Source organism: Antennarius striatus, chromosome 7 (genome assembly GCF_040054535.1).
Source record: "Antennarius striatus isolate MH-2024 chromosome 7, ASM4005453v1, whole genome shotgun sequence".
Classification (NCBI taxonomy): Eukaryota; Metazoa; Chordata; class Actinopteri; order Lophiiformes; family Antennariidae; genus Antennarius; species Antennarius striatus.
Window position 1 is genome coordinate 11,568,492 of NC_090782.1, and position 19,641 is coordinate 11,588,132.

Consider the following 19,641-nt stretch of genomic DNA (forward strand, 5'->3'; position numbering starts at 1 on the left):
AGAGAGCCCTTGTCCGACTGCCTGAAGGACGTGGATCTGATCCCTCCCTTCAACCGCATGCTTTTGGAGGTAACATTTGGAAAGTTGTATTCCTGGGCCATCCACAATGTTCGCAACATCCTGCTTGAGGCCAGTGCCCGCTTCAAAGAGCTCTGTAAGTCTCAAGGTTGTACAACTGCTTTATCTGAGTGAAAGCTAATCCTCTTATCCTTTGGGTCTTTGACTTGTTGTCTTTGTGTTGTTTAACCAGGTGTGCAGCCTGTTCCGTTACAGACCATCACTGATGAGAACCCAGCTGGACCAAGTCTTGGCACCATTCCACAAGCACGGTTCCTCCTGTCCATGATACACATGCTGTCCCTGAAACACGGGGCCAACAGCCTTAGTCTTCTGCTTAATTCTGGAACACTGGCCCTCACACAAAGTATACTCCGACTCATAGGTGAGCACTGTCCAGGCAAACACATGCAACCCGGACAGAATAGAAACTAATGGGCATACATCTTTGGATTGAGGTGTTTGATGTCTTCCTTTGTCTTATATTCAGGGCCTAGTACAGACAGCAACGAAGAGGACCTTGGTTCATCTGCACTCGCAGGCTCGGCCACCGTACTGGAAGAGTCCAGAAAGGAGGCTGCTCCTGCCCCACTACCCGCCTCTGGCCCTGAGCTCGCTGCCATGATGAAGATAGGCACCAGGGTGATGAGGGGAGTTGATTGGAAATGGGGAGATCAGGTACCTGAACATATGTTATATTACAGCTGCTTTGGCTGTTGATAGGCTGCCAAATCACAATTACTACGAAATAATTACTCTATAAAAGAGTAAAGAGAAGCCTGGTGTTGAGCGTTTGACCCTCCCCATGTCTTGCATAGGATGGACCAGCACCAGGTCTTGGTCGGGTCATTGGGGAGCTGGGAGAAGATGGCTGGATCCGGGTCCAGTGGGACACTGGCAGCACAAATTCCTACAGGATGGGCAAAGAGGGTAAATATGACCTCAAACTGGCAGAGCCACCACCAGCTGCCCAACCCCCCACTGAAGACTCGGACACAGAGGATGACATAGGTCAGTTATCAAGTTTGTTTCAAAGCAATATCACATCTTCAAGTGAGGATGAATTAAAGATGTGTACAACATCCCCTCGTCGCTTCAGAAGGCGAGCTGATGCAGAAGAGCAGCCACCCGACAGCCATGATGCTAACCAGCACCGTCAACTTGTTGAAGACGCTGTCTCTGTCAGCTGGCATCTATGCAGAGGTGTTGCAAACAGACGCCACACGGACCCTCTGTGGACTGCTGAGGATGTTGGTGGAAAGTGGAGCCAACGACATTACAGGTAGTTAGAATGCTGATGAGGACAAATGTGTGTTTCCAAGACAGGTTTTGGAGTTCCGTCTTATTCTAACTGCACCAATCTTTGTTGCCAGGCTCTCACTCCCACAGACTGGTCTCACGGGAGCAGCACAGGAGCTGGTGCACCCTGGGCTTCATACGAAGCATTGCTCTCATGCCCCAGATGTGTAGCACGCTCAGCACTTCTGCATGGATCGGCCTGCTCATCCGCATTGTTGAAGGCCACCAGTCCTTCAATGCCATAACACTGCAGAGACAGGTAGGACAAGCAATGATTGCGTCAGATGTGCCTTTTGTGCTGGTTATGACATGCTCTCTGGCTTACTTACAGACCAATTTTATTGGAAACTGTCTCATTTTCTGGATGAGGGCTAATTTTCTCAGTCCCGCTCGTCAGTTAGACCAATGACTTGATATGAAGGAAATATCATTATTAAAATTTTCTTTCCTGTTATGAAAATTTTTGTTCATCTGTTGTGTGTGAAATATTTCAAGATGGGAATCTGCTAGTAACACTTGTCCACCCTTTTGTATTTTCAGATTCTGGCACTACGTCTTCTGCAGGCAGTCCTACCCTCATGGGACAAGACAGAACGTTCTCAGGACATGAAATTCCTGGTGGAAAAGTTGTTTACCTTCTTGGGAAGCTTACTCATCACCTGCTCCTCAGACCTACCACTTCTCAGAGGTACGTTGATCATGTGCACATTTGAAATCTATCTTAAATTTGTGTTGTAAATGCAATTTCTTCTTCCTGCACACAGAAGGTTCCCTGCGAAGGAGAAAGTCCCGGCCCCAAGCATCTCTTACGGCCACTCACAGCAGCACCCTGGCTGAGGAGATTGTTTCTGTTTTGCGCACTCTGCACTCTCTTGGCCAGTGGAACTGCATGATTAATGATTATATCAACACTCAACTCAGCTCCATTGGAGATGTTATGGCTGGCTGCCAGTCTGAAGCAGTGAGTAGAATTGTATTATTCTGCAATATTCAATTATTGCACATTGAAATGAAAACTCTCTCCATTGATGTAATTTATCTGTTCTAACATGATAGCACTTGTTAATGCCCCCTCTCTCTGTTTCAGTGCTTCCTGGAGGAGTATTTTCCTGATTCAGATGGTCCTGGAGTGGGAAGTCTGATGGCAGTGCTGGCAGTCATTGGAGGAATTGATGGACGCCTCAGGCTCGGAGGCCAAGTTATTCATGAGGAGTATGGAGAAGGAACAGTTACTCACATCACTCCGAAAGGACGCATCACTGTCCAGTTCCATGAGATGAGGACCCATAGGGTTTGCTTGCTCAGCCATCTCAAACCAGTATAGAAAATTTTTACATTCTCATATAGTGCATTCGCTCCTTCATAATTTACGCGTTTATGAAACAATAAGGATTTCCTTCCTTTGTTGTCATTTTTCTCAGCTGCCTGCAGTAACTTTCACGGTGCAGAATCTGCCCTTCACTGAGCCGATGCTAGCAGTTTGGGCCCAGCTGGTCAGCCTGGCTGGAAGCAAATTAGAGAAACAACGCATGAAGAAGTCTCTGAGTCGAGGCCTTACAGGTACACAAGAGATACTTAGCAAATGGTGTTTTGTGTCTGCACTAGAGAAATATATGGTAACCATCCCTTATGTCATTCCGTCTTTGCTGCTGTTGATTGTGACATGTTTGTAGCTGTGGAGGATGCTTTGCTTTTGTGTTCATAGCTAATGCATATTCCGATGGATTCAGTCAGAACTGTTCTGTTTCCAGCTGACCAGGTGGACCTCCATTTGTTGCGGTGCCAGCAGCTGAGGCTGTACATTTTAAAGGCAGCACGGGCACTCCTCTCTCATCAGGACAAACTCAGGCAGATCCTCTCCCAGTCAGCAGTGGTGGACATCGGGCCGAACCCCAGTGGTAAGACTTAGCCCTGTGAAGGGTTTGCTTTTCAGGATCAGTAACTTGTGAGCAGCTCCATGTTCCTTCTCCCTCTGAGGCTCCACATTTAGGCTCCTCCCTCCTCTGTTTCATAAACTAAGAAATCAGAGGATCAAACATATCAGGACTAGGCTGAAGACATTCAGGTCTGAAGAAGTGGCAAGATGATATGTTCAGTTCTATTTAGTGTTGTTGTTTTTTTTGCAGAGGTCACAGAATGAACATAAACAATAGTCATGTGCAAAGGTTTTTGTAATTGTGGATTCACTTCCTTTACAAGTAAAACTAAGTTAAAATGTTAAGACAGTCTCAATTTTTATTTATGTTTTGACCAAATCAAGAGGAATTACTCTCCAAACCTCCTGGATTGTGACAGCATCCTGAATCCAGTGGGTTTTCTGGTCAGAAATATTTCTTTGCACAGTTAATTCAATGTCTTTGAATCCAGTGCAGGAGTGACTGGTCAGTGTCTGAACTCACCCCCCCCCCCTCCCAGAAGTGTTCCTGAGATTACACATTAGTTCAAAGTTGGGAAAACATTCTTCTATAAACTCAACTTTGAAGCTCCTCATGTCCATCCTATTTGTGCTTTTTTTGTGACCCCCCCTTTTTTGTGTTTGTAGAGGATCCAGCTGCCTCACCCTCCGACGTTGGTGACTTGTCCCCTGAGGGCCCCCTGCCTCCATTGATCCTCCTGCAGCAGCTACTGTCTGCTGCCACTCAGCCTTCTCCTATCAAGGCGATTTTTGACAGGCAGGAGATGGAGGTGAATCGGTGTAGCGTTCTGTAGTAACCCGTTGTCAGTGGTTAGGGTTAGTAGATTAGAGTTGAAGTACTCAGACTGACCTTGGGGTGATGTGTGTGTGACTGGATTTAGGCTGCAGCTCTGGCGGTGTGTCAGTACCTGGCTGTGGAGTCTGCCCACCCTTCCTCTCCACTGTTTGAGGAGAGCAGCTCCAGTGAGGCCACCACTCCTGTGACTGTACAGCATGTCCGACCTCCCAAACAGAAGAAACAGAAGACCTCCCCCGTGCCCCCGCTGCCCATTGTCCTCCAGCTCATGGAAATGGGTTTCCCACGGAAAAACATTGAATTTGCTTTGAAGTCGCTGTCTGGAACCACAGGCAGTGCTTCAGGTGTACCAGGTACAGGTTTCATCAGACACAAATATATTTGAGTCTTGTGTTAATATCACCCTGGCAACCACAGTAACTCTGTGTCTGCCATATTTTTTATCTAATGTTTTGAGCTACGCTTTAAAATGAAGCTTCCACTGTCCCATAGGCGTGGAGTCTCTGGTGGGCTGGCTGCTGGACCATCCAGACATTCATGTCACAGAGCTGTCGGACGCCGACACCGTGTCCGATGAATACTCCGATGAGGAGGTGCTGGAGGAGCTAGAGGAGACAGAGCTGACATTCCCAGTGGTACGCTATCTTCTTTTTCACATTTCCCTAAATCCACTCATTTTTTTGTTAACATAATTAATATTATTGCCATGTGTGTGTCACGTTAGCCTCCAGGTGCTGTGGTAACTGAAAGCCAGACATTTAAGAAGAGGTCAGATTTTCAAAGCAATGATGATTATGCTGTATATGTGAGAGAGAACATTCAGGTGAGTTCAGCAGCCGTTTAAACACTACCTAGCGCTGCATTACGGAAACGTGACACATTGGAGCTGACTGAACCTGACTTCTCTGCAGGTGGGGATGATGGTGAAGTGCTGCAGAACTTATGAGGAAGTGTATGAAGGAGATGTTGGGAAAGTTATTAAGCTGGACAGAGATGGACTTCATGATTTAAACGTGCAGTGTGACTGGCAGCAGAAAGGAGGAACTTACTGGGTTCGCTACATCCACATCGAGCTACTTGGTAATCCAGTGTGAAACAAGCCATTTCAGGAGAACCTTAGCAACATGTTTTTTTACTCACCTTTGCCATGTGTTGTGTCTTTTGTTTTTGTAGGATTCCCACCACAGAGTTCTCCTTCTCATATAAAGATTGGTGACAAAGTCAGGGTGAAGCCCACAGTCACCACACCCAAGTACAAATGGGGCTCTGTCACTCACAGGAGTGTCGGTGTTGTAAAAGGTGAGCTCTCTGTTGTTAGAAAAATCAAGTCTGTCATTATTCTGTTCAGGTTACGTTCTTTAATACCTGACCTCACACCTCAGTTATGACCATACAGTAGTACGTTGAGATACGAGCTGCTCGACATACAAGTTTTTTGAGATACGAGCCGTGCTTCAAGACACCACTTCTAGTTGGTTGGTGGATACAACATCAGCTGAGACCGGATCTCATTCTCTTTCACATTGTGAAGATGTAGCTCATGTGTTTTTGTGACTTTTGTGTATTTTTCCATACTTAATTATGTTTATGTAGCTTATATATAATTGATTCTGAAAAGGAAGAGTATGCATGCCTATTGGATGATAAAAATATGTGCTTTTTTTCATAATTTAGGGAGTTTGAGGCTATTTTTTACAAGGTTGGAGTGGATTGAAATGATTTCAGCTAATTAAAATGGGGAAAATTTGTTTGAGTTATGAGTTGTTTGACTTGCAAGCTCAGTCATAGAACAAATTATATTCGTATCTCGAGGTATTGCTGTATATTTAACACTGGAAAGATTGTCTTGTCATAAAATTGGCCAGTCCATGTTGTTGAACAACTAAATGTTTCTGAAATGGATCTGTGAAACAGTTTCATGGTTATATTGCGGACGGCATATATTGTAGTTTGTTCATTGTTTGGTTAGATTCCCTCTTTTTAAATTGAGATGGCGTTAGATTACAGATCTTAGTTGATCTGAATTCTATTCTATTTTTAACTCCTGCGTTTTTTTATGCCCACTACTAATATATCCAAATCTTTGAGATGAGTAGTCAGTGACAGTTAAGAGTTTAACAATATTCATGGTATGATGATACGTGCATGTTAATGATATGAATATACTTGGAAAGTCTCCCCTTTCAACGTAAAGAAAACACACCTTCAACTGTTACTGCTTTTATTTTCAGCTTTCAGTGCCAATGGTAAGGATGTGATTGTGGACTTCCCTCAGCAGTCCCACTGGACTGGCTTGTTATCTGAAATGGAACTGGTGCCCAGTATTCACCCTGGAGTGAGGTATAGACATGTTTAAAGTTTCTGTCAAACCGTTTAACTGTACATTTTAACATGCTGTTCATATATCATCTTGTGTTGCCTGCAGATGTGACGGCTGCCAGATGTTCCCCATAAACGGTGCCAGGTTCAAATGTAGAAACTGTGAAGACTTTGACTTCTGTGAAACGTGCTTCAAGACTCGCAAACATAACACCCGGCATTCCTTTGGAAGAATCAATGAGCCTGGTCAGTCACCCGTTCTCCCTTTATGGTATCACAAGAGTTAATTTTTCCCTGTATGAGTAAAAATGTTCATTTTGTCTTCATTCAGGCCAATCTCCAGCATTTTGTGGACGTTCAGGAAAACAACTCAAGAAGCATCACAGCAGCCAGCGAGGGATGCTGATTGATGATTGGTCTCGTGCTGTCAAGAGCCTCAATGTCTCATCCTCCGTTAACCAGGCGTCACGCCTCATTGACTGCAGCGATCAGTGTTGGCAGTCCTCTGGCTCACAAGGAAAAGTAGGAGATCGCACGCTCTATTAAGCTGGATGGCAGTGTGCTTTAGCTCAGCTTTTAAAGTGTAACACTTTACGGGTCTTCCCATTCTTCCCTCTGCAGCACTGGATTCGACTCGAGCTCTTCCCTGACGTTCTTGTGCACAGGCTGAAAATGACCGTGGATCCTGCAGACAGCAGCTACATGCCTTCACTAGTTGTGGTGTCAGGCAAGTATTTTTTGTTTTGTTTTTTCAAAATGCATTTATATTGGACAAATGCTGTGTGTCATTATCTGTTGTTTGCACTTTAAATAGTTCTTCCTGCTCTTGACATTTACAAGCAAACTTTGGTTTTCGAACGCTTTAGACATTGAACAAATCGAAATTCGACCAAAATATTCGGAATTTTATCGTCTTAGAAGTCGAACAAAATTTGGACGCGAATGTGAAACAAACACCTTTTTCTCACACGAGAAAAGGCGAGAAAAGTCGAAAGAAAATGTGACGGTAATGTGCTTTTTATTTTAGTTTACTGTATTCAATAATTATTCACTTAATTTGCGTTCCATTGCCTATGGTGTGAGTTACAGTACTGTAAACTTCTGTCCAAAAGACGACAGTAACTCATACCTTAGGCTAACCTGATTACGTTGATGTTTTTGTTTGTTTGTTTCTTGTGTTTGCTTCTTTCTTTTACATTTCTTTGATATGTTTTATTACTATACAATTTGATATATAAATGACATTATGAAATAACATATGTTGAAAAAAGGTAGTTTTCTAGTGTCTTGGAACAACCATTTACATTATTTGTAATGGGAAAAATGTATTTGGAATTCGAGCAAATTGCTATTCGAACGGCCTTCTGGAACGAATTGTGGTCGGAAACCAAGGTTTGTCTATGTATTTCTACATTTTGTTGCTTTTTTTCCCTGGTTATTCAGGTGGCAGCTCTTTGAATAACTTGATAGAACTGAAGACTATCAACATCAATCCGACAGACACCAACGCCTTCCTTCTCAGTGACTGCACTGAGGTTGGTTGAAGACATTGTTTTCAAATCATTCTTTTCTGTCTTGTGTGTTATAATAATTAGCTTGAATGCCTTCCTCTCCAGTATCACAGGTACATTGAGATTGCAATCAAACAGTGCCGCAGCTCTGGTATTGACTGCAAGATTCATGGACTTGGCATCGTTGGACGGATCAGAGCAGAGGATGAAGACCTGGCCACTGTCCCTTTCCTGGCGTCTGACAATGAAGAAGAGGATGATGATAAAACTGCCACTGGGAGGTATGCAGTCCAAGAAACATGTGGTTGTGGATGTTTTTATCATCTTGAGGAAACATCAATCTTACAGACCATATACCCTCTATTTATTTGTTTCAGTTTGTGTTTTGACACAGTAATTAATGAATTAAAAATTTTGAACTGGATATATGTACATTCTTAGAGTTCAGTGTCATTTTTGAAGTTTAACACTGGTTTAAGATCATTGACAGACATTAGGAGTATGTTAGATCTGTTCATGTGGTCTAAACCCAGTAAATAAGAGTTAAGTTCTTTGGACATCACTATTTTTCAAACGATCAAGGCAAAGGCATTTCAATTAAAACGAAAAGGAGTATTAGTAGTATTTTACTCTGTGTGTTTCTGTTTGGTTCTTTAGCCTTGCTCGTAAGAAGTCTGCAGGATTGGAGTCAGCAGCCACCATCAGGACCAAAGTGTTTGTATGGGGTCTGAATGACAAGGATCAGCTGGGAGGACTCAAGGGTTCTAAGGTACAGCTGCAGTGTATTTGACAGTATGGTTGAAACATGCACTATATGTTAATTAATTCATCTGGACAAAAAGTTTATCAATGAAATGTTTTCTTCAAATTTATCTGATGATGTTATAGCTGCTCAAGGTAAATGAACTTTAACTCTGAAATCTGATACTTGTTTATTATTAAATCTTCACCTTCAAAATAATTTTTTCAATTATGTAAATGTGGAGGAGCAAAAAGTTTTAAATTTTAAATTGAATATGATTAAAATATCTGAAATAGTAAAATGAAAATACTCAAATGAAGCAGTTACAGTGATTGTGTTTATCTTCTTGAATATCAGTTGTGTAACAAAGGCCCATGTTGTGAATGGTTATATTTTAACAATGCTTATTTATGTTGTGGAAGCGCATCAGAGGATGGAACGGACACGATTTAGCCACCAGCGTACGACAAATGGGACCGGATACATAGTCACGTTGAGCCTGAGGGAGACACTCAGAAGCTCTAATCTGGTTGGTTTGTGTCCTTCACAGATCAAAGTGCCCTCCTTCTCTGAAACTCTATCTGCACTCAATGTTGTTCAAGTGGCTGGCGGTTCCAAAAGCCTCTTTGCAGGTGGGAGATTGATGTTATAGAACTTAGTATTGTTATATAATAGACATCAGTATTTTTCGGTGTTAACATTGTGTGTGTGTCACAGTGACAGTCGAGGGGAAGATTTATGCATGTGGAGAAGCCACTAATGGCAGGTTAGGCTTGGGCCTGTCCAGTGGGACCATTCCCATCCCCCGTCAAATCACAGCACTCAGTAACTATGTGGTGAAGAAGGTCGCTGTGCATTCTGGGGGCCGCCACGCCATGGCCCTGACTGTGGATGGAAAGGTCTTCTCCTGGGGAGAGGGAGATGATGGAAAACTAGGACACTTTAGCAGAATGTACGTTGTTTTCTCAATTCTACTTTTACCCCAAGTCGTGGATGTGTTGAAAAGTGACTCATTAGTGTGATGGGATTAAAGAAAGGGGAATGATGTTTTGTGGCAGGAACTGTGACAAGCCTCGGTTAATAGAGGCCCTGAAGACCAAGCGTATCCGTGACATAGCCTGCGGCAGTTCTCACAGTGCTGCCATCACCTCCAGCGGGGAGCTGTACAGCTGGGGTTTGGGGGAATACGGCCGCCTGGGACATGGAGACAACACCACTCAGCTGAGGCCTAAACTGGTATGTCAGCATAACTCAGGTCTTCACAGGGACGCGACTAGATTTAAGTTTAATAAAGGCCAAATCAATCTCGCTGCCATATTAAGTCTTTGCACAATGGTATGTGTTTGTCATCCAGGTTAAAGTGCTTCTGGGACACCGTGTTATCCAGGTGGCTTGTGGGAGTCGGGACGCTCAAACTCTGGCCCTCACTGATGAAGGTATTTTTGATCCTGTGGCGTTTAGACAAGAGTCAGTAAATTATTTTTAGTATTCATATACATAAAATGTTTTGCTTTGTGAAATGTGTTTCAGTGTTTTTGGCTTTATGTGTTTGATTTCATCAGGACTGGTGTTCTCCTGGGGCGATGGGGATTTTGGGAAGCTGGGTCGTGGAGGCAGTGAGGGCTGCAACATTCCTCAGAACATAGAGAGACTCAACGGACAGGGTGTCTGCCAAATCGAATGTGGGGCGCAGTTCTCTTTGGCTCTCACTAAATCTGGAGTTGTGTGGACCTGGTAAGACGGACGAACGAGATGAAGGCTGTGTGATTAGAACCACCTCCCTTCTTGTCTTTCAATCAGAGTCTGTTTCCAAACAGGGGTAAAGGCGACTACTTCCGTTTGGGCCATGGCACTGATGTGCATGTGCGTAAGCCTCAGATGGTGGAGGGACTGAGGGGCAAAAAGATCGTCCATGTTGCTGTTGGGGCTTTGCACTGTTTGGCTGTGACGGACACCGGACAGGTTGGTTCTGGCCTCGGCCAGCAGAGTTTTTATAAACCAAAGCACACAGTAACGTACTGGTAGTCATGTTGGGGGGTTTGGGGTTGGGGTTTTGTTTGGGTTGGCAGTAGCTCAGTGGTAGAGCGGATGCCTTATGACTAGACATTGGTGGTTTGATTCTCGCTCCTGCCGTCCATCCTACCTGTGGGAGGTCTCAGCTCCCGGTCACTGTCGAGGTGCCCTTGAGCAAGGCGCCGTCCCCCCTACAAGCTGATCATTAGGAGCACACCCTGAAGTCATGACCCGTCACTCTGCCTCCCCTGTACTGCTGTACTAATTGCAGACCTACAGGCCCCCAGTGTGTTGTGTTTGTTCTAGGGGCCTGTACACAACGTTGTGCTGTGATACACACACACACACCATATATGTGTGTGTGTGTGTGTGTGTGTGTGTGTGTGTGTGTGTGTAAATGTATGAATGAATGAGTGTAAAGATAATTTCTCCATTGAGGGATAAGTAAAGTGAATTTAATCTTTAGTCTTTAATGTACCGCTGAAAGCACTGATCCAGATGTGAGTTTGTTTACCGATTCTCCCTCAACTTCACCAGAAACCTCTGATGTTTTCTATTACATGATTTATTTCATGTTGATTAATACATTCCCTTTGAAAACATTCAATAATGACAATTTTAGAGAAGCTGAGGCCTGTCAGTGGTGCCTTTAGTTCTTCTCATGGCAGTGTTATTCATGCACTAGCTTGGAAAAGGAAGTTAATTTACTTCAGGTGATTGACAGATGCTCACAGGAATGAATATTGAAATCTAGTGATGGTGTTGTATTGGTTTCAGGTGTATGCGTGGGGCGACAACGATCACGGACAGCAGGGGAATGGAACCACCACAGTTAACAGGAAGCCTACCCTGGTGCAGGGTCTGGAGGGACAGAAGATCACTCGAGTGGCATGTGGTTCATCTCACAGCGTTGCTTGGACGACTGTGGATGTGACCACGCCTTCAGTTCACGAGCCAGTGCTTTTCCAGACGGCCAGGGACTCCCTGGGAGCATCGTATTTAGGTTATTAACACAAAGCACCTGCCCAGACTCAGTCATTCTAGAAAGGGAAAAAATCACAGTAAAAGCACATTTTGAGGCGTGTTTGAAATTATTACACAAAAATAATTCTTAATTAGTGTCTGAATAGGTAATGCACCGATAAATATTGTTGTAATTCATTACTTGCATTTGAATTGAACCTGTTATGAGAATTATTGTCCTTAATGATCCGTTTAGAACTGCTTGCTGCCAGTGCTTTGTTTCAGTTGATCTTCTTCGACAGACTTACTCCGACGCTCCAACATTTATCTGTTTTCTTTCTGTCCTTGGACCGATCCCAAGATGCTTCTCTCAGAGCGATACCGTATATGCTTGCGGGTGTGCTCTGACATACGCAAACTTTGTTGCATCAGAAGTGGCCGCAATTTCTTCTTTTTCCTCTGATTTGCCATCTTCTGTTCTATAACTTAATCAGTCGTCATGATGCTAAATTCTATGACTAGAAGCCTGATTTTCACTGATGAGCTCCACCAAACTGTCCCCCAGCCCTCCCCAGTGAAAAACGTGATCCCATAATTGGCGTCTACAGATGCCAATTCTGGGGGATATTCGGTGTTTGTCTAGGTAGCTGTAGCAGCTACTCTCCAAGCGAAGGTTGGACATTCTTCTCCCGTGTTGTTGCTCTCACGGTGTTTCATGTCACTGACTGTGTGTCTCATTGTTGTGTTGCTGCTCCCTGCAGGCGTCCAGTCAGACAGTGACTCCTCATCAGTGAGCAACAAGATGAACGGGCAGAGCAACATAAAGCCAAACCGACCCTCGTTGGCAAAGATCCTACTCAGCTTGGACGGCAACTTGGCCAAACAGCAGGCCCTGTCTCATGTATTGTCAGCTCTTCAAATCATGTATGCCAGGTAAGATTTCTGTACGTCCTCTCCTAGTGGGTCAGAAGAATTGGATGCACAGCATGTAGCTGCTACTCAGCCAGTCCAACGACTTTTTGTCCCACATCAAAGAGAAGAGACTTGAACCGTAAACACAGATTACAGTAATCCCTCGTTACTCGCGGTTAATGCGTTCCAGGACCACCAGTGAAATAAAAAATTCCGCGAGATAGCAACAAACTATATATTTTATTATTTACGGTATTTTATGAACCCTCGCCATACTAATATTAAGCCACCTTATACAGTATCTGTATTACCCTCTCCCACATTCTTATAGACTGTTTAAAACACTTGTAATAAAGAAAATTGTTGTGAAGTGTGCTGCGTTCTGTGAGTCTGTCTGTGATGCTGTCATCCAATAGTATGCGTGTACGGTATCACGTGGCTTCCCTAATAAAAATCCATGATGTAGTGAAGCCATGCATCTTGAAGCGCGAATAAACTAGGGATTATTATACATACAAACACACTCAAGTCATCAAAATGTTGGAAGGAAAGCATGGAATAGCTAATAAATATTAATAACGGTTGGATGTTATTGAAAAAGTAGAACTTGGATGTGACAGTTGGACAATCAGAGGAAGTCTAGACTTGTCTACATGTAATTTGTGACGCTAAATGCCACCTGCATAGCAAACTAGAGGTTAGATATGCCCTGTTGAGGCGTAACTCCAGAGCAGGATTACCTGAATATGTGACCTTTAAATTATTCTGATGACTTTCCCTGGGAATTGTCATCAGTAAGTATTGTGCTGACAGAACATGTGTTCCCACAGGGATGCAGTGGTCGGTGCTCTGATGCCAGCCAGCATGATTCTGCCTGCAGAGTGTCCTTCCAGCTCGCCTGTCCCTCCATCAGACTCCTCATCCTCATCCACCGTGAGTGATGAGGACGGTCCACCCGTCCTGCCTGAGGCTGAGGAGCGAGTCAGTCCCAATCCCTGGCAGGACAAGAAAGGAGAGGTGAGGAACTTAAACTAATGACACTTTAATTTTACACGCAGAAACAGTATTTATGAAATGTCAGGGAGGGTTTTCCCACAATAATGTTTTGGTAATAAATGTGCTGCCTTGAACAATTCTAGCGCTTAAGTTCTGCTAAACAGTAACCATGAAATGGTCATTATTTCCATAATGACCATCTGTGTAGCTGCACAACTCAGCAAAGCATGTGGAAACATTGCTCAAGCTTTTGGGAGAATTTCAACTTTTCTCAGATTTTTCTTACCACAAGTTTTTAATTTTTTAATTTTTAAAAATTTCTTTTGTAGTTTATAACTTTGTATCAAGGGGTGAACTTTGTGTCACCCATGGTTAGGTATCGTGACCATGGTTAGGTATTGTAAGTGTAATTAAAGACAATGAATGGAGAAAAATTTAGAAAATAAGTGTTAATGTTTTAAGACTAATCACAGTGACAAATACATTGAATTTCTTGTGACCCCTTCACAATAAGTTAAAAGTGTTTCTCAGTTTCTGGTGAAGCAGCTGTCTTTTTGCTATAGCAGTAGCTTAAGAGAACCGATGTGAGATGAAGAGAATGAGGACAACAGCTGAGGTGAAAGTTCACTGATTCACATTCCCTTCATACAAAAGAGGGTTTTATGTGTGAAGGGAATCTGAATCATGTGTGCAGTAGTGTACTCTAGTAATTAGAAAGTTGATTAGAGTATGTCGCATCTTATTGGAGTAGCTAATAAATTTGTTCTTTTCTTTGTCAGGTTCCTTCATCAGAAGAAGCAGTCACTCCATCGTCAGCCATGACTCCATCTGCCTCTGGAGCCTCATCGCGTCCTTTCATACCCGTTACTGATGACCCGGGAGCAGCGAGCATTATAGCAGAAACCATGACCAAGACAAAAGAGGCTAGTCTGTCCAACTGAGCGTGTCTGTTCTGTAACTTTAACCACGTGTTCCTAACTCAGTCATATACTTGTTTCATCTTCATCTTTAGGACTCTGAGAGTCAAAGTAAAGTGGTCGGCCCAGAGCCTCAGTACCTTGATGAGTTCACCTGTCTGTTGGTGCCTGATGACACGCGTATCATGGTGGACCTGCTCAAACTGGCAGTATCTTATCGCTCAGGGGAGAAGGGGAAGGAGGTGCTGTCTGCTGTGCTGTCCGGCATGGGGACTGCATATCCACAGGTGACCTCCTGAATGCTATGTCCTGATTCCATGTAGATGAGTGATTTAAAACCATTACAGCATTAGATGTGGCGAGCTCTCATTATGGTGTGCAGGTTGCTGACATGCTGCTGGAGTTGTGTGTCACCGAGCTGGAGGACGTCGCCACAGACTCACAGAGTGGCCGTTTGTCTTCTCAACCAGTTGTGGTAGAAAGCAGTCACCCGTACACAGATGATACGTCTACCAGCGGCACTGTGAAGATTCCGGGTAAGAATAGAAAACGATGTCATTCTGTGGTCTTTGTACCTTGAGACCCTCCTCAGGAACACGTTCATTACGACAGACGTTTTCTCTGTTTCCTTCTGGTAGGTGCTGAAGGCCTGAGGATAGAGTTTGACCGACAGTGTTCAACTGAGAGACGCCACGACCCGTTAACAATCATGGATGGAGCCAATCGGATTGTCTCTGTCAGATCAGGTGATGACAGGAGGAATGTATGTGTAGAGGTTTTTGCCAAAGAATCAGAACTGAATGCGGGGGCCTGCTGTGTGTCTCCTCCAGGTCGGGAGTGGTCCGACTGGTCCAGTGAGTTAAGAATCCCTGGAGACGAGCTGAAATGGAAATTCACCAGTGATGGCTCTGTGAACGGCTGGGGCTGGCGCTTCACTGTCTATCCCATCATGCCTGCTGCTGGTGAGATGCTCTGTACATCAAATAAGCTTTCACTGATTTTGTCACCAGGTGGTAAACAATCTCTGTTCATTGGCATAAATAAACCAGATAGGTGATGCTGTTGTGAGCATACCTCTGACACACTAAAGCATGTATGATTTGACAGGGTGTGTTTCTGAAATCCCACTATATATACTTTATATATACTGTATATATATATTGCACTTCAGCTCTGTCATATACAGTGCCCTGTGACACTCAGTCTTTTTTGGTTCAACTCTTCAGGTCCCAAAGACTTGTTGTCAGATCGCTGTATCTTGTCCTGCCCCTCCATGGACCTGGTCACCTGTTTGCTGGACTTCAGGCTCAACTTTGCCTCCAACAGGAGTATTGTACCTCGCCTGGCTGCCTCCCTCGCTGCTTGTGCCCAGCTTAGTGCGCTAGGTCTGGCATGACTTTTTTTATGTCTACGTACGGATAATACATTTCTGTTTGAATCATATATTCATGCTGTATATGATGTCATGTTGTCAGCTGCGGGACACAGGATGTGGGCTCTGCAGAGACTACGAAAGCTTCTGACCACAGAGTACGGTCAGTCCATCAACATCAACAGGCTGCTGGGGGACAGTGAAGGCGAGGCTCGCTCTATGGTGAGTAAAACATCACTTTATAATATGAATGCAAAATAATATTTCACAAAATATTTGCACAAATGCTGTTATCAATGTTACGTTTACTTTCACAAATAAATGTAAAAATTATGTTTTATTTAAACAAGTGTTGATAGCCTTGTTTTTAATTCATTACCTTTCACTTTTATTGTGACAGCTTGTTCTTTCTGTACCAAGCACGAGAGAATCTGTTGTAGTATTTGGGTTGAGTCTTGCCCAACAGCTTTTTATGTCCCTCACCTCATACACAGTTACTGCAGTGTGACTTATCTGAGAACTCTTACAAAAATAAAGCAAAGCATGGATTTAGAATGCATTTCATAACGTCCTATGAGTTGCAGTTGATGCATGATCTGCATTTCAGAGTTTCACAGGTAGTGCACTGGCGGCTCTGGTCAAGGGGCTGCCAGAGGCTCTCCAGAGACAGTACGAGTATGAGGACCCGATTGTCCGGGGAGGGAAGCAGCTGCTTCATAGTCCGTTTTTCAAGGTATGTTCAGATATATTTCCTCACCAACTCAATATTTAATGAATTTCTACACAGAATTTCAGTTACTGTCTGTGGCTAATTTAAACATTTTTTTCAGGTGTTGGTAGCTCTAGCCTGCGATCTAGAGCTTGACACCTTACCCTGTTGTGCTGAGACCCATAAGTGGGCCTGGTTCCGCCGGTACTGCACTGCCTCTAGAGTTGCCGTGGCTCTAGACAAAAGAACTTCCCTACCAAGACCTTTCTTGGATGAGGTCAGTGTACCAGGCTCTGACTTCGGTGCCGGCCTGCGCTTTTCCTCATTAAATGCTGACTTGCGAATGTTCCTAATCCATTTCTCTGCTTTTAAAGGTCACAAAGAAGGTTCGTGAGCTCATGGCTGATCACGAGAGCATGAACGGTCTCCATGAGAGCCATGACCTTTTTAAGCGTGAGCACGATGAGCAGCTTGTACAGTGGATGAACAGGAGACCAGACGACTGGACCCTCTCTGCTGGAGGGAGTGGCACAATCTATGGCTGGGGCCACAACCACAGAGGACAGCTGGGGGGCATCGAGGGGGCAAAGGTCAAGGTGCCCACGCCCACTGAAGCCCTTGCTACATTGCGGCCAGTGCAGCTTATTGGTGGAGAGCAGACCCTGTTTGCAGTCACTGCTGATGGAAAGGTATTTTTAAGCTGGGGCGGTACAGATAGAATCACTTCATTCCTTCCCTGTTTGTCGTTACCCCCTTCTGTTGAGGTACTGAAAGTATTCATCCGATACTAAAATCACATTTATATTGAATATGTTTATATTAAAGCATTTCAAAAGGGAATTACTTCTGAAGTGCTTTATTTCTCTGGGTTATGGGCTTGTTGACCATATTCACCTCACATGTGGTCAAAAAGGCATTGAGATCTTGATGATGTCTTGTTGAACATTAATCATAAACCCAGTCGTCACTCTCGTGCTATCTGTGATGGTAAAACAATTATAGGATTTAGTTTCATTTATTATGAGTTTAGTATGTGTTTTCATGTAGAGAGCATTTACTGAAACACTCTGTTTTTAATTGTAATCCATTCCAGCAGTTGTATTGATCAGCAATGTCAACCAGTAACATGTAATATGCTGTACAACTAACAGCAGTCTTGTTGATCCTCAGCTGTATGCCACAGGATATGGAGCAGGGGGCAGACTGGGTATTGGGGGCACAGAGTCTGTGTCCACGCCCACCTTACTGGAGTCCATCCAGCATGTCTTCATCAGGAAAGTGGCTGTGAACTCTGGAGGGAAGCACTGCCTGGCACTGTCCTCTGAGGGAGAGGTCTACTCGTGGGGGGAGGCGGAGGATGGGAAACTCGGCCACGGGAACAGAAGGTTGGGGCTTAACTATAATGCACTTTTGAACTTTTAACACCAAGTTAATATGAATCCATATATCTAAAACAGTGGTTCTTAACCTTGTTGGAGGTACCAAACCCTGACAGTTTCATATGCTCACTCACCGAACCCTTCTTTAGTAAATTTTTTTTTTTTTTTTTTAATTTAAGAGATAAGTATATGTTTTACTGGTGTATTTAATGAATTGTCTATTAATGTCACCTTTTTCAAAGAACAAAACCAAGACGGTGCATGAACTCACATGAAATGACCTACCTGCAAATCAGTGTGACTTCTGCTGTTGTTATTGAGAGACCAGTTCAGATATGAGTGGCTTCACCTTGGCAAGTGCTACTCTGATGTCATTTTCACAGCAGTCTGTTTCTTTTGTTTTCCATGCAGCTTAAGGAAGTGTTCCTTTATGTTTGGTGTTAGACTAGAGTTGCTCAACTTGACATTGCAAATCATGCAGAACGCTGACTCTCATCACGTTCCGTTATACAGTACATGTAAATTCACTTTGCACATATTCGTCCGACCACTTTCTTTTTTTGCTCAACATAGTTATCATGAATTAAAATATTAAGAAAGCTATCACATGACGTACCATCATGACAGGCATAAATCGACTACTGAGTGCACAAAATCCCATGTAGCACAGGTAGGCTAATCGATGTAGCGTCACGTGATCACCTGCAGCCAGTGATGGCTAAGGGGGGCGTGTCATCACGAATTGACACGATGTGTCAAACATACACAGTGATTCGTGTGTGTTGACCACTGTCTCCGCCAAATCCCTGAGACCAACTCAGCGAACCCCTAGGGTTCGATCGAACCCAGGGTTAAGAACCACTGATCTAAAACCTTAACACATGCAGATGAAGCAGATGATATGAATTGCTCATCCTGTAACTGTGCCTCCTCATGACTTCAGTCCGTGTGACAGCCAACTCAGCGAACCCCTAGGGTTCGATCGAACCCAGGGTTAAGAACCACTGATCTAAAACCTTAACACATGCAGATGATATGAATTGCTCATCCTGTAACTGTGCCTCCTCATGACTTCAGTCCGTGTGACCGCCCCCGTGTGATCGAGTCCTTGAGGGGCGTTGAAGTTGTGGATATAGCAGCAGGAGGGGCACACAGCGCTTGCATCACCACCAGTGGAGAGCTCTTCACCTGGGGCAAAGGGCGCTATGGACGGTTGGGTCACGGGGACAGCGAGGACCAGCTCAAACCCAAGCTGGTTAGTGCTCTTCAGCTCAGTTTGTCCTAGCTCTAGAAAGAATTTACACATGTAGTACCCTCTAAGTTTGTCACTGCACCCAAAAAAGCCTGTTTGAACAGGAATCACACTTGACTCAGCCTCACTCTGACATGGTTACACTGACATTAAGCTGATGTTGCTGTCTGTGTACCATTTCCAGGTGGATGCACTGCAGGGACACAGGGTCATTGACGTAGCCTGCGGCAGCGGGGATGCCCAGACTTTGTGTCTAACAGATGATGACATGGTCTGGTCCTGGGGAGATGGCGACTACGGCAAATTGGGGCGAGGAGGCAGTGATGGCTGCAAAATTCCCATGAAGGTAAAGTAATTTACACAGCAGCAAAGATGGAAGGTCAGCAGGAGAGTCATTTCATTCTCCTAGTTATTCTAAATGCACAGATGTTACAGTATGTTTCTGGCGACATACTGTATGTAGTGACAACAACTAGGCATAAGGTTTAG

General features: G+C 44.1%; 1 protein-coding gene across 4 annotated transcripts in view; it reads left to right on the top strand.

Annotated features, from left to right (window-relative positions):
- Nucleotides 1-19,641, top strand: part of herc2 (HECT and RLD domain containing E3 ubiquitin protein ligase 2) — a 49,360-nt gene that overhangs the window by 20,763 nt on the left and 8,956 nt on the right. For all 4 annotated transcript variants that reach the window (XM_068318506.1, XM_068318505.1, XM_068318507.1 and 1 more), the window contains exons 34-79: nucleotides 3-154; nucleotides 251-442; nucleotides 548-735; nucleotides 876-1,068; nucleotides 1,157-1,339; nucleotides 1,431-1,615; nucleotides 1,897-2,044; nucleotides 2,121-2,317; nucleotides 2,444-2,674; nucleotides 2,778-2,916; nucleotides 3,108-3,254; nucleotides 3,899-4,041; nucleotides 4,153-4,420; nucleotides 4,560-4,702; nucleotides 4,792-4,890; nucleotides 4,979-5,147; nucleotides 5,241-5,366; nucleotides 6,299-6,407; nucleotides 6,493-6,632; nucleotides 6,718-6,908; nucleotides 7,008-7,113; nucleotides 7,830-7,921; nucleotides 8,003-8,178; nucleotides 8,555-8,666; nucleotides 9,190-9,271; nucleotides 9,357-9,591; nucleotides 9,698-9,875; nucleotides 9,994-10,075; nucleotides 10,202-10,373; nucleotides 10,457-10,601; nucleotides 11,430-11,655; nucleotides 12,377-12,548; nucleotides 13,358-13,544; nucleotides 14,303-14,446; nucleotides 14,536-14,727; nucleotides 14,823-14,976; nucleotides 15,079-15,186; nucleotides 15,271-15,402; nucleotides 15,667-15,825; nucleotides 15,916-16,034; nucleotides 16,420-16,545; nucleotides 16,643-16,798; nucleotides 16,896-17,210; nucleotides 17,692-17,906; nucleotides 18,978-19,155; nucleotides 19,337-19,498. In XM_068318506.1, coding sequence (XP_068174607.1) covers nucleotides 3-154; nucleotides 251-442; nucleotides 548-735; nucleotides 876-1,068; nucleotides 1,157-1,339; nucleotides 1,431-1,615; nucleotides 1,897-2,044; nucleotides 2,121-2,317; nucleotides 2,444-2,674; nucleotides 2,778-2,916; nucleotides 3,108-3,254; nucleotides 3,899-4,041; nucleotides 4,153-4,420; nucleotides 4,560-4,702; nucleotides 4,792-4,890; nucleotides 4,979-5,147; nucleotides 5,241-5,366; nucleotides 6,299-6,407; nucleotides 6,493-6,632; nucleotides 6,718-6,908; nucleotides 7,008-7,113; nucleotides 7,830-7,921; nucleotides 8,003-8,178; nucleotides 8,555-8,666; nucleotides 9,190-9,271; nucleotides 9,357-9,591; nucleotides 9,698-9,875; nucleotides 9,994-10,075; nucleotides 10,202-10,373; nucleotides 10,457-10,601; nucleotides 11,430-11,655; nucleotides 12,377-12,548; nucleotides 13,358-13,544; nucleotides 14,303-14,446; nucleotides 14,536-14,727; nucleotides 14,823-14,976; nucleotides 15,079-15,186; nucleotides 15,271-15,402; nucleotides 15,667-15,825; nucleotides 15,916-16,034; nucleotides 16,420-16,545; nucleotides 16,643-16,798; nucleotides 16,896-17,210; nucleotides 17,692-17,906; nucleotides 18,978-19,155; nucleotides 19,337-19,498 — 7,468 coding nt within the window. The remainder of the gene's footprint in view (nucleotides 1-2; nucleotides 155-250; nucleotides 443-547; nucleotides 736-875; nucleotides 1,069-1,156; nucleotides 1,340-1,430; nucleotides 1,616-1,896; nucleotides 2,045-2,120; nucleotides 2,318-2,443; nucleotides 2,675-2,777; nucleotides 2,917-3,107; nucleotides 3,255-3,898; nucleotides 4,042-4,152; nucleotides 4,421-4,559; nucleotides 4,703-4,791; nucleotides 4,891-4,978; nucleotides 5,148-5,240; nucleotides 5,367-6,298; nucleotides 6,408-6,492; nucleotides 6,633-6,717; nucleotides 6,909-7,007; nucleotides 7,114-7,829; nucleotides 7,922-8,002; nucleotides 8,179-8,554; nucleotides 8,667-9,189; nucleotides 9,272-9,356; nucleotides 9,592-9,697; nucleotides 9,876-9,993; nucleotides 10,076-10,201; nucleotides 10,374-10,456; nucleotides 10,602-11,429; nucleotides 11,656-12,376; nucleotides 12,549-13,357; nucleotides 13,545-14,302; nucleotides 14,447-14,535; nucleotides 14,728-14,822; nucleotides 14,977-15,078; nucleotides 15,187-15,270; nucleotides 15,403-15,666; nucleotides 15,826-15,915; nucleotides 16,035-16,419; nucleotides 16,546-16,642; nucleotides 16,799-16,895; nucleotides 17,211-17,691; nucleotides 17,907-18,977; nucleotides 19,156-19,336; nucleotides 19,499-19,641) is intronic.